Below are 14,978 nucleotides of genomic sequence, written 5' to 3'. Positions count from 1 at the left end.
TTGACAACTTCTCACCTTCCCCTGTTCCACATATGGTTTGATCTTGGCGAATGTGAATGATCAAGATGAACATGTGTTTCTCGAATGAGAAATTTGATGATTTGAAGGCTAAAAATGAGGTTTTCTTCTAAGCTCACATGCTCGTAAGGTGCTATATCGGTCAATCTGTTTTGAACTTTTAGTGTCAATCTCTTAAATTTCGACAGGTTTGACCAAAGATTTTGTTGTTGTTGGTGTTTATCTCTCTTAGATTTTCAGCTATGTCCCTGACCTTGGCAAGATCAATAGCAGGCCTAATATTCTCCTCTAGTGACTTGGACTTCCATGGAGATTGCTTATCGGTTCTTGGCTACACGTAAAGACTCAAAGAAAGGGAAACTTTCTTTTTTCGGTGATCCTCTTGCCTTTCTTCTCAAGTCCACGCCCATTTCTTTTGATCCAGGCCCTTCATTTCATCAATACAATCCAGGACGTCCATTCAACCCTAAAGACATGAGTATCTTCTCAGCCACCATCGTCAATGCTCCACCATCAATTGCAAACAGCTAGAAACTCCAACGTTCTCCTCCATTACTTCGCATATCTAGTTTCCTTTTCTGCGTATTTTATGACCGTTTGGTTCAGCATTTTGTATGGACGCATTTTCTAAGTAATAAAAAAAACCGGGTTGTCGTTTGCTTCAAAACATCGTCTTGTTCTTGTGTTTCTTCTAAGTGTGTCTTGTTTCCCCTCACTTGGCTGATTCGTTGAGTCTTTTATTTTTGTGCGGATTCTCCTTAGATAAAGCCTCAAAACCGGTTACTCAATTCACTTTCATCACCACCACCTCCACACTTCCACAAGTCGTCTCGTACTAGTGTGCTCACAAGTGCGGTGTGAGTCCATTCTTGTAACACTCCCTTGCATTTTCAAGGAAATCAAAAAGTTTGTAGGGTACTCAATCAGAAAGTTTGTGACTCCATAGTTGTCCAATTGTACTCTCGTATTCATAGTTGAACTTTTGCATTTTTTTTGTATTTCCAGTTGGACTATAATATAAATTGTTAATTAGAAGTTGACCACAAAATTTATCACTATTAATTAGCATATACAAGTAAAGCCATAACACAATGTTCATAAAAACTTGGTTTTCACCTCTTTTGCTTCATTTGAGGTGATCACTTACTAAGTCTTCCTTATACTATAAAGAGTGTTTTATGTGAAAACGATAGTATGTATTAGAAAGTGATTAATTCTTGTATTGTTGATTAAACATAGTTCTTTAATAGTTCAATATGTAAAGAAATTCGTATAAACCTTAATTATCATTTTCATATTTTAAATATAAATGCAAATCTAAATATATATTTAGTTGTACCTAGTTGAACTGAGTATTATATATTTATGTTATCTAAATATTACCCTCTATAGTTAAAATGTAATTTTTTTTGTGGTTATTATTTCATTACCTCTCGAAAATATAATAAATAAATAAACAATTACGAATTACATAGGTTGTTCTAGTAACATCTCTTACTTTTTCTAGTAACATCTCTTACTTGTTCCATTTCCGGTGAACAACAACGACAATATTAGCTAGGGTTGTAGAAGAAGATATGTTGAAGATGACTACAAAATTACAATAATATTGTTTATTAAAACGGATTTATGGACCTACACTAAGCAAAAGAACGTTATGTATGTACACTAATCTCAAGAACATTATGTATGTATAAGTTCATATGTACGTACACGTTTATATGTACATACACGTTCGATTTTAGGTTTAATGAATCTGAAATTACCAGAATATCCTCGTCTTCTACCTCTAACATACGACTGAAAACCCTAATTTCCCCTGCCTCACTTTATTTTTTCACGACTTATGTCTATTTTTTTGGTTTCACTTGTGGGGTTTTTACTCAACTATTATAGATTTTCGTCTCAACATCTGATTTCTAAATTAAAAACCTATAAAAAGTGAGTTACATAGATTTCCAAAACGATATCTTGCTCTTCCATGGATGAACCCAGAGGAAAGATTTCCGAAACTGAGTAGGAAAAAGACGTTTGCTCCGGCCGATAAACAGAACACGATTGATGAATCTGCTACAAACTTTATTACATGAACACCATTAATCGGAAGAACAGCAAACGTGTTTAGATCTATCCCCAATAAGTCTATCACAACGCTAGACTGTCTTTGCCAGCTCAAACAAATTCGTATTATTCTGGTAAGACTTTACAGCTGTCAAAAATGCCTACTAAATCTACCACAGACTAGAAGTCTACCAATACACTACGAAAACTATTGAGAAAAACAAACAAAATATACCAAAAATATCTGTAAAGGATGAGGTCTGTCGCATAAATCTGTCGCAACAGGCCATTAGTCTACCATAAATATCTTTTGGGTCATATTGACTGTTGAAGGTGTACGTCAGATATTTTTGGTACACTTAGTTCTAGTCTTGGTACACTTATCGGTCAACGTAGATGGTACACTTAGTTGTAGTGTTGGTACACTTATCGGTGGACGTATATGTGTATCAAAAACTAAGTGTACCAAAAATATCTGACGTACACCTTCAATTAGTCCACCTGTATAAATCTACCATCAAAGGATCGGTAGACTTAGTCCCAGTTTCTAATGTTTTTTTTTTTTACTAATGGCATTACCCGTAATTACGTTTTTTTCTCAACACTAGTTTCAAGGGTAGTATAGGTATAAAGTTTATTCTAGTAATTACTAACAATTGTGTGTTACTTTTGTAATAAGGAAGCTTTTATGTAATATTCTAGTAACTCTTGAGAAAAAGAAGAAGAAGAAGAAGAAAAAGAAGACGTGGTTTGGTCAAAAGATCCCGAAAAGAGAGCAATAACACACATTTCACACGCCGCTTCCCACGTACAATCGCCACCTCCTGACGCTATAACCACTATTTCTGCATGGCTATAAAAAAGAATATCTAATAACCCCAAAAATCATAATTCATCTTTTGGCTACAACAACAAAAATAAACTCTCTTCGTCAACGATCCAAACGCGTTCACTCTTCGTTCACGTCGGGGAAATTTTTAAAATATCTCCTTCGTAACAAAAGATCAAGAAGATACTGTCGTGATGGCTGCCGGATCCATGGACGGAATATTCCGCAACCTCTTCGAAGGTTGCATCTCTAGCTGCGACTCTTCCATCCAGCGACGTCCATACCATAAGAACTGCGGCTGCGCGCTTCACGGTGGTGGTTCATCGACCCCTTGTCGTCACGGAAGGTCTGAGATCGTTGTGTTCCCAATCCAACGTTCTTGGAGTGAAGGAAACAGTTTGGCTCTGCATCTCGCCCCATCTTCTTCTTCCTCTAACCTCCAGTCGATTTCGTCCTCTTCCTCTATTTCTACCCTCGCATCATTCTCGTCGACCGTGTCTGATATTGATTCTCCCATTTAAGGGAATATATAAACTAATAGTTTCTTCCCATTCATTTGATTGTGTCGTTTTTGTTTGATTGTTTCGAAGAGAGTCACAAATGATGTTTGATGTGTGATTAGAGAGGTTTCATGGATTTCATCGGATATCGAAGGAACCTAATTCAAATGTTGTAATGGTCAAACATATGGTGGCTTTGCAATAACATTTGTACATAAATCACGTTTTCGGATGTAATTTTAGTTTAATTTTTGTTGTATATATATTATTCGATATTCAAGCTTTTTTCTTGTTCTATTGGTTTCATGTATTATCTTCATGTTGTTTGGATTATATGTCAATTGTCTAAATCTCTTAGACATTCTAATTTGGAGTTGTTGAGCGACTTAGATTGTTTCTTGCAAGAAAAGACAAAAAGGAAAAATAAGAATTGTGATCTTTCATATATTGCCTAAAGATAAATTGTTTGTTTTATTTTTACGAGACTTGTGTAAAGGTCATGCTTTGTATTGACTAGAACAAATGTGCTATGAGCTGAATGTGTTTGAGAAAACTTGTTTATATCTCCCAGTCACATGATCTGGATATACATGACTTCACGAGTCAGTAAGTGTTCCGAATGAGTAAATATTAATTGAAGATATAAAATGCATGATACATTTTTCTTAACTGCGGTCTAGTGAGATGGATGATGGTGTACATGTCAGTCATCAAGTATTTTCAATTGGTTATGCGTTTTCTAGATATGGGGAAAAGGTTGTATGTGCAAATTGTAAATAGAGTTTTTGGATGTCAGATCCACACTTAGGTATTTATTTATTTTGTGAGATTAAATTCTCAAGAACAAATGTAATAAATTAAATGTTGGAACTGAATTTTTCTGAAACTTGAAATTGCAGGTTTTCGACCGTGATTTTCCGGCGACTTCTGGCAAAATTCCGGCCAAATGGCTGAACGAAATTGTCGATAGTGCAATTGAAAGCTGGTAACGAGTACTACAAGATGGTATACTCATACGTCCAAAACAAAGTTGATTTGAATGAGAAATAAGAGTGTGAAGTGAGCTATTTGGGTTCGTGGGCTCTGGGGAATTCTCGCCTTGCCGAGTTTTTTTTGGACCGTTTTAGGCCCATTTAATTTTTGGAAAGACTTGGCGTGAACTCCAAGCAACTTGAGCAGTACTCCAAGAATATTCAGAGAATATTTTCTGAATATTCTCGCGAGACTCACCTCCTTCCAATATATATAGAGGCGCAATCTCTCATTATTTCACACACTCAAAAACACAAAGACTCATAGTTCCTAAAGATCGCTGCCGCTTCTTCTCTTTGTGGCTTCATACAAGCTTCTCTCTCTTGCTTCGTCCAAGTAAGTTCTTAGCTTAGTAGTCTCGAGAGTATATAACATAGATCTGTTCGCTTGAGTTCTATTACTGGTGTGCTACAGTAATGGTTCGTGATCAGTTGTATTCTGGGATTCATACATTGTGATTGTCTTAAAGCACTTACAGTCAATTTATTGAATTAAGGAAAGTGATATCATATCTCGCCTCTGTGATTAATTTTATGCTTTAATATTATGTCGTTGTAATTTATTTCTGATTTCGTTAATTTAATATAATTCTCATTATTTCTCAATTCGATTTTTGCGCTCCTAACAATAAACAATAAATTTGTATACGAATGCTTGTAAAGATGGAAAGAACAATAGTAATTATTAGCTAAAAAATCGATCCCTTGTTAGGTGTACAACACCTTATATTTATTTATTTATATTGTTGTGAGATTGGATGTACGTAGACAAATCGTACCTTACAATGATATATTGTGTTTTTGTTGGGTTTTAAGACTTGTATTTCCATTGTTTGGTTGAATAATCTTGTCATTCTAAGTTGTTTTAGGGACATTTGCATCTAGTAAGTTGTCATTCTAGGTTGTTTTAAGGACATTTGCATCTAGTAGGTTGTCATCGTGGAACGCAAAGTTTCCTTCTGACGGGTCTGACCCGTACTAAGCTATCAATGGAATCAGTCGGGAACCGGTTCTGAGAGCAAGCTCTTGCTCTTGCCTATTGATTCTACTTGTGAGAATTTGATGTGTCGAGTTCTGAATTTGCGCCTTATCGATTAGTACCGCTAGCATGCGTCAAATCTCGGAGAGATTGCTTTGATCATGCCCTTGCGACGACGGCATGGGGGAAATAACACCACTTCTGGGTCAAGCCGTTTTGGAGGGTTCCCTGGTTCCTTTGGGTTTGACCCAAACACGGGAATATGTTCGATCTCCGGTAAAAGAAACATGGCCACTAGGGGCTGCTCCCGCTATCGTTGGCAGCAGGCCACTAGACGGGTCCAAAAATCCTTGCTAGTGGGGGCTGACAGTTAGGAGGTACCCAAGGCTCGCTGCCGGGGTTACCCTTGGGAGTTTCCATTTGTACAGGGGCTTCTGTCGGTGGCAAGGTGGTATGCTCAAATTAACTCTAGAGCTATTCTCTCAAATTAAGAGATCACTGTAGTTAGGTCTTCGAGGAATACCCGACTTGTTCCGAACCAAGATTTTTGGTTTTGGATAGGCTTCGGTTAGGAGATTTTAACTGATCGGAAGCTTTGTAGATTATTTCGATTACCCGAGATTTTTCGGTTTGGTTCGGATACCCAAACGGTTAACTGAAAACTTCATCTTTCTTTTCTTCTTTCGTCGAATCTGCTGGTTTTGTATCGACGGCCATCAAACTTTTGTTGATTTTAGGGTTTTGAAAATGTTGGAGATGAAAAAAGTTATAAAACACAGCATTTTATTAAAAGCCAACTACAGTAAAACCTCTATAAATTAATAAAGTCGGGACTATGAAATTTTATTAATTTATAGAGGTTTTAATTTATCGATAATTATTAATTTATCGATAAATTAATATTTTATTAATTTATGAAAATATTTTTAATTTTTATAATTTTAAAAATTTTATATTATAAAATAAGATACTTTTATTATCATTCATAATATTAAAGAATTTTCTTAATTTATAATCTTGGCTATTGTAATTGTTAAGTTTAGAGTTTAGGTAAAAGTGATAAATGTTAGAAGTTTAGAGTTTAGAAGAAATTGCTACTATGATGAAGTCAAAGAAGATATTGCGGTAATTTTAGAATCAAATACATGTAAGGAAGCAATTATCGCATTTAGGATTCTCCATAATTTTTGGATGCGATTTGAGAAGACGACAATGAAAAAAGTAGAGATGAGCTCAAATAAGAATGCAAATTCAAGAATATGGAAAAAACAATAGAGTCATATTTTACTAGATTTTATTAGATATATATATATATATATATTAATATTACCTTGATTATTAATTTATGATATTGATGAGACCATATTTTTACATAGGATTTCCGAAAAAGTTATTATCTTATTAATTTATCGAAATAAGTCATTTTTTACACCGGTCCAGTTCGGGATTGGAAGAATTTATTAATTTATAGCGAGTATTAATTTAAAGAGTATTAATTTATAGAGGTTCTACTGTACTTCTGTTTTTTTGTACTGGGCTGGCCCAAAGTTTTTTTTGTTTTCTCGACAACCCATTTTAAATCTTGTTTTGTTTTGGTAATGATTTTAATAACCAAAAAAACCGATCTGAAAACCCTAGAAAACCGACCCAAATCGACCCGTTTACCCGAATTCGCCGGCCTAGTTCACTGCAACAGTAAAGAAATAACTAGAAGAGTTACCCGCACGCTTGTGCAGGCAGGAACTGAATAGAAACAAAAATTAATTTCATTTTTTAAAATGTTGAATCAAAATTTTATTATATTTTAAAAACCTGTTTAATTTTTTTTAATTTTTATAGTAGTTTGTATGTTCAGACATAAATTATTTTTTTGTATAATAAAATGAATAGTTAATAAAATGTTTATAGTATTACTCTACATATGCAAAATATGAATTGAAAATTTAGAGTCCATTTTTAAAGTTTAATTAAATTTTAAAATCCATTTATAAAGTTTAAGCCCAAATTGACCGTAACAAAGTTTTAAATGAGCCAAATACAATTGTTACGGTCAATTTTAATTACTTTGATATAATAATTTGGGACAATATAATATGTAATTTTTTAAGACCACTAAAATAATATTTTAAGCAACCCATAAATATATTTTCGTTTAGACCATTGTATTTGGTACTGCAAACATTCAAAATTATACTAAAGTTTGCATATACAAAAAGTTCATTAAGCCACTGTATCTTTATTTCTGAGTCCATTCTTTATGACTGAGTCTCCGAGCTCTCACTTTGATGCTCCATTACATGGTTTATGTAATAACGTCCAGCAAACTCAGACCTGTAAATATATTAAGTGTATGAAACAAAATTATTTTAACATCATACATAATCATATATAAAGTGTATAAAGTTATTTTTACATAATCAAATCTTACCAGTCCTTCGAACTGTGTTTATAAAGATCTTCAAAGAGGCCAATGTGTTTTCGATACATGGTACACCTATAAACATTTGCAGAGTGAATATATTAGTTACCTTATGATGATTATATCAGAACTATTTTATGTTACATACCTTCATATTCTCCGACCTTCACAAACCGCATTACACAAAACTCAGGTTCGGATTTGTATATGAGATGGCACCTGTTTGATTGCCATTTAGACATGAATTCAGAAGCGTAGTTATCTTTGACACGACACTTCACAGTTTCATTCCTACATGTTTATCAAATTAATAAAAAATCTTAACAGAGACAATCTTAAAACGTAACTGTCCTAAAGGTAGAGTAAATGTCTTTTACCTGCAATTCAACAACGTGAAAACAACTTCATTACTTTTAATGGCACTCTCATGTCTTCTTTTATCTTCCATATCTACTATACACCCACATACATCTAATTTGGGGATAAGATAGAATTTAATTTTTCAAAGTGTTGCAAAGTTACAAAGTTAGGACACAAAGTTATAAAGATTACAACATTAATTCACAAGGGAGGGGCCAATACACAAAGTTACAACAAATCCTATAAAGATTCTAGATTCCCGAACACAAAGTTACAATTAACTATACTCACGGATAGTACCATATCAATATTAAATTAATTAACGAAACACTTACCAAAAAAGATGGGATGATTTATTCTTCCAGGATATATATCATCCAAATCCTCGAATCAAAAGTAATTCTTTGGACTCAATTGTTGGACCATCGTCATAGTGGTATCGTCCGTGAATTTAATTTGATAAGGATGATGAGTATTCCTCTCATTCAGGGTTGGATTGATTACTTTGAAAGTTCTAATATCATATCAGTCACCATCGTCGATATATTTTCGGAGTTTAGCGAGTGTATTTGGTAAAAAAGTAGCTTCAATTGTGTTACCCTTCACAGTTTAATAACAACTGTGTAAGAAGTTATATATATATATATATATAAGAACTGTTAAAAATTGAAATTTAAGTAAGAATGATGTTCAATTAACGACGTTAACCTCTACATCCACAAGAAGCAGTACTCTTTTTGTAAGAACTCGCTGATACTCCAAGAATGTAAGACCTTGGCGTGTATACGCGAATTAGTTCTTCCGGAAAGAAGATCATCAACTTTATCGAATCTCATGATTTTCTCAAATTAGAGTTTTTCCTGTTTCTTCTCTGTTACGGAAAACGAAAAGTGGATTCCGAATTTGTAAGAATACAAACAGTCACGATTAAACGTTGCGTCTTAATCGTTTTAGTATCTCACCTTTTGTTTGACTATTAAATATTTTAAATATTTATTATTATCTATATATAATAGCAAACTCACTTTTGGGGGTAAAGTTTAATCTAACGGGTGAGATTGTTTCTACTATCTCATCTAAAAGTCTAGAATTATTGATGATCCCAACAGTTGTAAGTTTTTTTCAATAATCGTGTACCCCATCTTTTAATTTTTACACTTTTTTGTTTCACAGCTCTTTATTTTCACAGCTCTTTATTTTCACATCTCTTTGTTTTTATATATATACAGATTATTATGAACTTTGAAAAAAAATTTTGTTCTTTGATTATTATATTATTAATGATGTCACCCTTTGTTAATGATCTCAAAAGTTGCAAAGTTTTGATCCAACAATTGTGTTTCTTCATCGCACCCCCAGTTTTCCATGTTGGCACCCGTTAGTTTTCACACCTTTTTGTTTTGCACCTTTTTGTTTATATAAAATTGCAATGTTTTGATCCAATAACGAACCTACTTTTGGGGGTCATTTTTAATCTAATGGATGAGATTGTTTCTAATATCTCATCTAACGGTTTAGAATAAGTAATGATCCCAACAGTTGCAAGTCTTTTTACCAATAATCGTGTTTCTTCGTCGTACCCTCTGTAACATCCGCGAACCGGATTATGCGGTTTTGGTAGGAGTGTCGATCGACACCCTTGTGGCATCGATCGACACCACTATTTCTGGGTTCGTCGGGTTTATTTTAATTCGCGATTTTGGTTTGGTTGGTTTGGTTTAGTTATATAAACCGAGTATATAAGTGGAGAAGCGATAAATTAAGGGTTTTAGGGTGTCTGGTCGCCGTTTGCCAAGATAGAGAGAGAGGAGAGAGCCTATTGTGGTGTGAAGGAGATTAAAGGAGAAAGAGCAGAATCGTTAGGGTTTGGGAGGAAACAGTTTCGGCATATAAAATCGTTCTCAAAGGTAATGAAATTTGGTAGGTTTATTCCCAAGTCTTTCATAGTCATTCTCCTTTTTACAGAAGTAGTTTTGGATTTAAACTCGATGAGTTATTGGCAGTTTCGTGAGTCACGTTTTCTCAGACGCTAGTTGGAACCATCAGGGATTGTAATTGGGATCGTGGTCTCGTCTGGTTCCTGATCGTCCTGACATTTTGTGGGAAGCTTCGTGACGTCTAGGGATAGCTTTTCACCAGAGCGATTTGGTAGTTAATGGTTAGTTTACGTTTTAGGGTTTCGTCTTTGAGACTGTTCTTTTCTGATGTTTCTGTCCAGTTTTCCTATAAGTCGTTTTTGGTTGTGTGGCTTGTTGTAGGGCGTGTCTGGGCTGTTTCAGACGTTAGGAGGGTCTCAACTGGTTGTATTGGTTGTTATAATCAGTTGATAAGGTGAGTGCATGACCATGGCTTATCTAAGCCTGAGAATCCTTTGTTTGCTTGATTTGTTGTGTTTTGTGGTGTTGTTCTTGCTTGTGGTGGTTGTGTTATGGTTATTATAGGTTCCTGAGGCTTTTGGGAGAGTTTGGGACAGANATATAAACCGAGTATATAAGTGGAGAAGCGATAAATTAAGGGTTTTAGGGTGTCTGGTCGCCGTTTGCCAAGATAGAGAGAGAGGAGAGAGCCTATTGTGGTGTGAAGGAGATTAAAGGAGAAAGAGCAGAATCGTTAGGGTTTGGGAGGAAACAGTTTCGGCATATAAAATCGTTCTCAAAGGTAATGAAATTTGGTAGGTTTATTCCCAAGTCTTTCATAGTCATTCTCCTTTTTACAGAAGTAGTTTTGGATTTAAACTCGATGAGTTATTGGCAGTTTCGTGAGTCACGTTTTCTCAGACGCTAGTTGGAACCATCAGGGATTGTAATTGGGATCGTGGTCTCGTCTGGTTCCTGATCGTCCTGACATTTTGTGGGAAGCTTCGTGACGTCTAGGGATAGCTTTTCACCAGAGCGATTTGGTAGTTAATGGTTAGTTTACGTTTTAGGGTTTCGTCTTTGAGACTGTTCTTTTCTGATGTTTCTGTCCAGTTTTCCTATAAGTCGTTTTTGGTTGTGTGGCTTGTTGTAGGGCGTGTCTGGGCTGTTTCAGACGTTAGGAGGGTCTCAACTGGTTGTATTGGTTGTTATAATCAGTTGATAAGGTGAGTGCATGACCATGGCTTATCTAAGCCTGAGAATCCTTTGTTTGCTTGATTTGTTGTGTTTTGTGGTGTTGTTCTTGCTTGTGGTGGTTGTGTTATGGTTATTATAGGTTCCTGAGGCTTTTGGGAGAGTTTGGGACAGATTGTAGGCGGATTGGAACGGAGGTTCGTCGTTCGGATTCGTGCAGTTCGCGTCTGCGAAGGGAGTGTCGATCGACACCAGTTAGGTGTCGGTCGACACCATGTTTGGACAGTGTCGATCGACACCTCTCTGGTGTCGGTCGACACCAAGTTGCTTGTTTCGTGATTTTTCCTGGTTTGTTTGTGTTTGGTTGTCAGTTGTTAAGCATTGGTTTCTTAGTTGCTTGTGTGTATAGCCCAGTAGATGGGAGGATTGCCTCACTAAGTATTGGTGATAATACTTACGCATCTCAATTGTTGTTTGTGGTGTGCAGGTTTGTGTTGTGGAATCATGGCGATGAGGAGGAGGATGATCTAGGGTCTCGTTTGTATGTTATTGGATTGTTGGATATGTTGTTGGAACCTTGGATAGAGATATGCTAGGTTGATGGATAGAATGCTTAGGATTGTTATTGTATTGATTTTGTAATGGTTTTGTATGGTTGGTATGTTTTCGCTGTTTGTACTGGTTGTTATTGGTTTAATGAGGAGACGTGGTTTGGGTTGGTTTACTTTAGTAGTATAGGCTGCATAATTGTTTATATTGTATTTAATTATTAATAAACAATAAAAAGGGTCGGCTTGTTTCATTTTGGTATCAGAGCCCTTACGGTTCTAGGATGGTTAAGTGAATGGTTTAGAGCGGTTTAAGAATTTAATTGGTGGAATTATTTTTTTTTCCTGTTGATTGATGCATGATGTTGTGTGGTGGAATTGATTATGAGTAGTTAGTCAATTTGCATGTGGTATTGAGTCCTAGTATCATCCTCTTCGAGCCTTCAATGAGATTCCACGGTAAGTGATTTTGTGTTGTTAGTTGTGTAGTGTTTTGAGCTTCTGTGCGGGAGGTGCAATTGGCTATTGAAAGTTGTTGGAAAGTGGTGGATCACGCCGGTATCGGGAAATACCGTTGGCGGTGACTTGTGTAAGTGGATGTATTGCAAATGGAATTTGTTTGGATTTTTGACTTGTGTGTCATGTGGAAAGGAAATAGCTCGGGAGTTCTATAAATGGAAAGTTTCCATAAATAGAAGGTTACTATAGATGGAAAGTTTTATAGGAGTTAGAGCTTTGTTATTTTTGGAAAGTGTATGGAAAATACCTTGAGGGTAGGGTGTTCCAGAGTGACCGGGTGGTGGTCATGGTGGTGTTCGGGATATGAGTTTTCGTGAAGGCGCACTGTTAAAAGAGGAAAGTTTCTAAAAATAGAAGTTTCCAGAAATGGAAAGAGTTGAGGTAGATCTAGTCGGGAGATACTCGATGACATCAGACTTGTTTGCCCAGGATTGTGTGGGCCCAACTCATGTGATACCGATAGCTCGATGGACTTTGTGGCCAGAGAGTGGGAGTGGTATCTTTGCTTCGGATGACGATCCGAGAGCGCGCTTTAGGGTGACGACCCAAGAGCGGAATTTTGAGACTCCCTGGATACCGTAGCTGTGAGCCGCGGCTCGGCAGTGAGCCGGTATGTCTCGAGGGTTGCGACCCGAGAGCGGGGGGAGTGGGCGTGTGAGACTCCCTGGATACCGTAGCTGTAGGCTATGGCCTGGCAGTGAGCCGGTATGACTCGAAGGTTGCGACCTGAGAGCGGGGGGAGTGTGAGTGACTTCCTGGATGCCGTAGCTTAAGGTGGTTAGCCTGATAGCGAGCCGGCATGATTCGTTGGTTGCGACCACGGACGGGGGAAGCACTGAGTTGTGAGCAAATAATGTCTAGGATGTGAGTATATTGACTAGAGGGAGACCTCATGGTTCAGTCGGAGGTGTGCGGGCTATCGCAACAGTTGCACGGGAAACCTTGGCTGACGGTATTTAGTCCGGTCGGAGGACGTGCGGGCCGTGTTGACGGTGGCACGGAGGTCCTTGACGGATGGACGGTGTTGCGGGATTCGAGGACGAATCCTTATTGGTGGGGGAGAATTGTAACATCCGCGAACCGGATTATGCGGTTTTGGTAGGAGTGTCGATCGACACCCTTGTGGCATCGATCGACACCACTATTTCTGGGTTCGTCGGGTTTGTTTTAATTCGCGATTTTGGTTTGGTTGGTTTGGTTTAGTTATCTAAACCGAGTATATAAGTGGAGAAGCGACAAATTAAGGGTTTTAGGGTGTCTGGTCGCCGTTTGCAGAGATAGAGAGAGAGGAGAGAGCCTATTGTGGTGTGAAGGAGATTAAAGGAGAAAGAGCAGAATCGTTAGGGTTTGGGAGGAAACAGTTTCGGCATATCAAATCGTTCTTAAAGGTAATGAAATTTGGTAGGTTTATTCCCAAGTCTTTCATCGTCATTCTCCTTTTTACAGAAGTAGTTTTGGATTTAAACTCGATGAGTTATTGGCAGTTTCGTGAGTCACGTTTTCTCAGACGCTAGTTGAAACCATCAGAGATTATAATTGAGATCGTGGTCTCGTCTGGTTCCTGATCGTGCTGAAATTTTGTGGGAAGCTTCGTGACGTCTAGGGATAGCTTTTCACAGGAGCGATTTGGTAGTTAACGGTTGGTTTTCGTTTTAGGGTTTCGTCTTTGAGACTGTTCTTTTCTGATGTTTCCGTCCAGTTTTTCTATAAGTCGTTTTTGGTTGTATGGCTTGTTGTAGGGCGTTTTTGGCATGTTTCAGACGTTAGGAGGGTCTCAACTGGTTGTATTGGTTGTTATAATCAGTTGATAAGGTGAGTGCATGACCATGGCTTATCTAAGCCTGAGAATCCTTTGTTTGCTTGATTTGTTGTGTTTTGTGGTGTTGTTCTTGCTTGTGGTGGTTGTGTTATGGTTATTATAGGTTCCTGAGGCTTTTGGGAGAGTTTGGGACAGATTGTAGGCGGATTGAAACGGAGGTTCGTCGTTCGGATTCGTGCAGTTCGCGTCTGCGAAGGGAGTGTCGATCGACACCAGTTAGGTGTCGGTCGACACCATGTTTGGCCAGTGTCGATCGACACCTCTCTGGTGTCGGTCGACACCAAGTTGCTTGTTTCGTGATTTTTCCTGGTTTGTTTGTGTTTGGTTGTCATTTGTTAAGCATTGGTTTCTCAGTTGCTTGTGTGTATAGCCCAGTAGATGGGAGGATTGCCTCACTAAGTATTGGTGATAATACTTACGCATCTCAATTATTGTTTGTGGTGTGCAGGTTTGTGTTGTGGAATCATGACGATGAAGAGGAGGATGATCTAGGGTCTCGTTTGTGTGTTATTGGATTGTTGGATATGTTGTTGGAACCTTGGATAGAGATATGCTAGGTTGATGGATAGAATGCTTAGGATTGTTATTGTATTGATTTTGTAATTGTTTTGTATGGTTGGTATGTTTCCGCTGTGTGTACTGGTTGTTATTGGTTTAATGAGGAGTCGTGGTTTGGGTTGGTTTAATTTAGTAGTATAGGCTGCATAATTGTTTATATTGTATTTAATTATTAATAAAAAAAAAGGGTTGGGTTGTTTCACCCTCATTTCACACCTTTTTGTTTTCACACCTTTTTACCAATAATATATATATATATATATATATATATATATATATATATATAT

General features: G+C 37.0%; 1 protein-coding gene across 1 annotated transcript; it reads left to right on the top strand.

The window, feature by feature from the left end:
* On the top strand, positions 2,694-3,734 carry LOC104732502. The gene has a single exon (XM_010452048.2). It carries the CDS (start codon positions 3,103-3,105, stop codon positions 3,427-3,429), a length of 327 nt encoding a protein of 108 aa, XP_010450350.1. The 5' UTR covers positions 2,694-3,102; the 3' UTR covers positions 3,430-3,734.

Source organism: Camelina sativa, chromosome 12 (assembly GCF_000633955.1).
Source record: "Camelina sativa cultivar DH55 chromosome 12, Cs, whole genome shotgun sequence".
Taxonomy (NCBI): domain Eukaryota; kingdom Viridiplantae; phylum Streptophyta; class Magnoliopsida; order Brassicales; family Brassicaceae; genus Camelina; species Camelina sativa.
The sequence above is the reverse complement of the archived record's forward strand: the minus strand, read 5'-3'. Positions and strand labels throughout refer to the sequence as shown.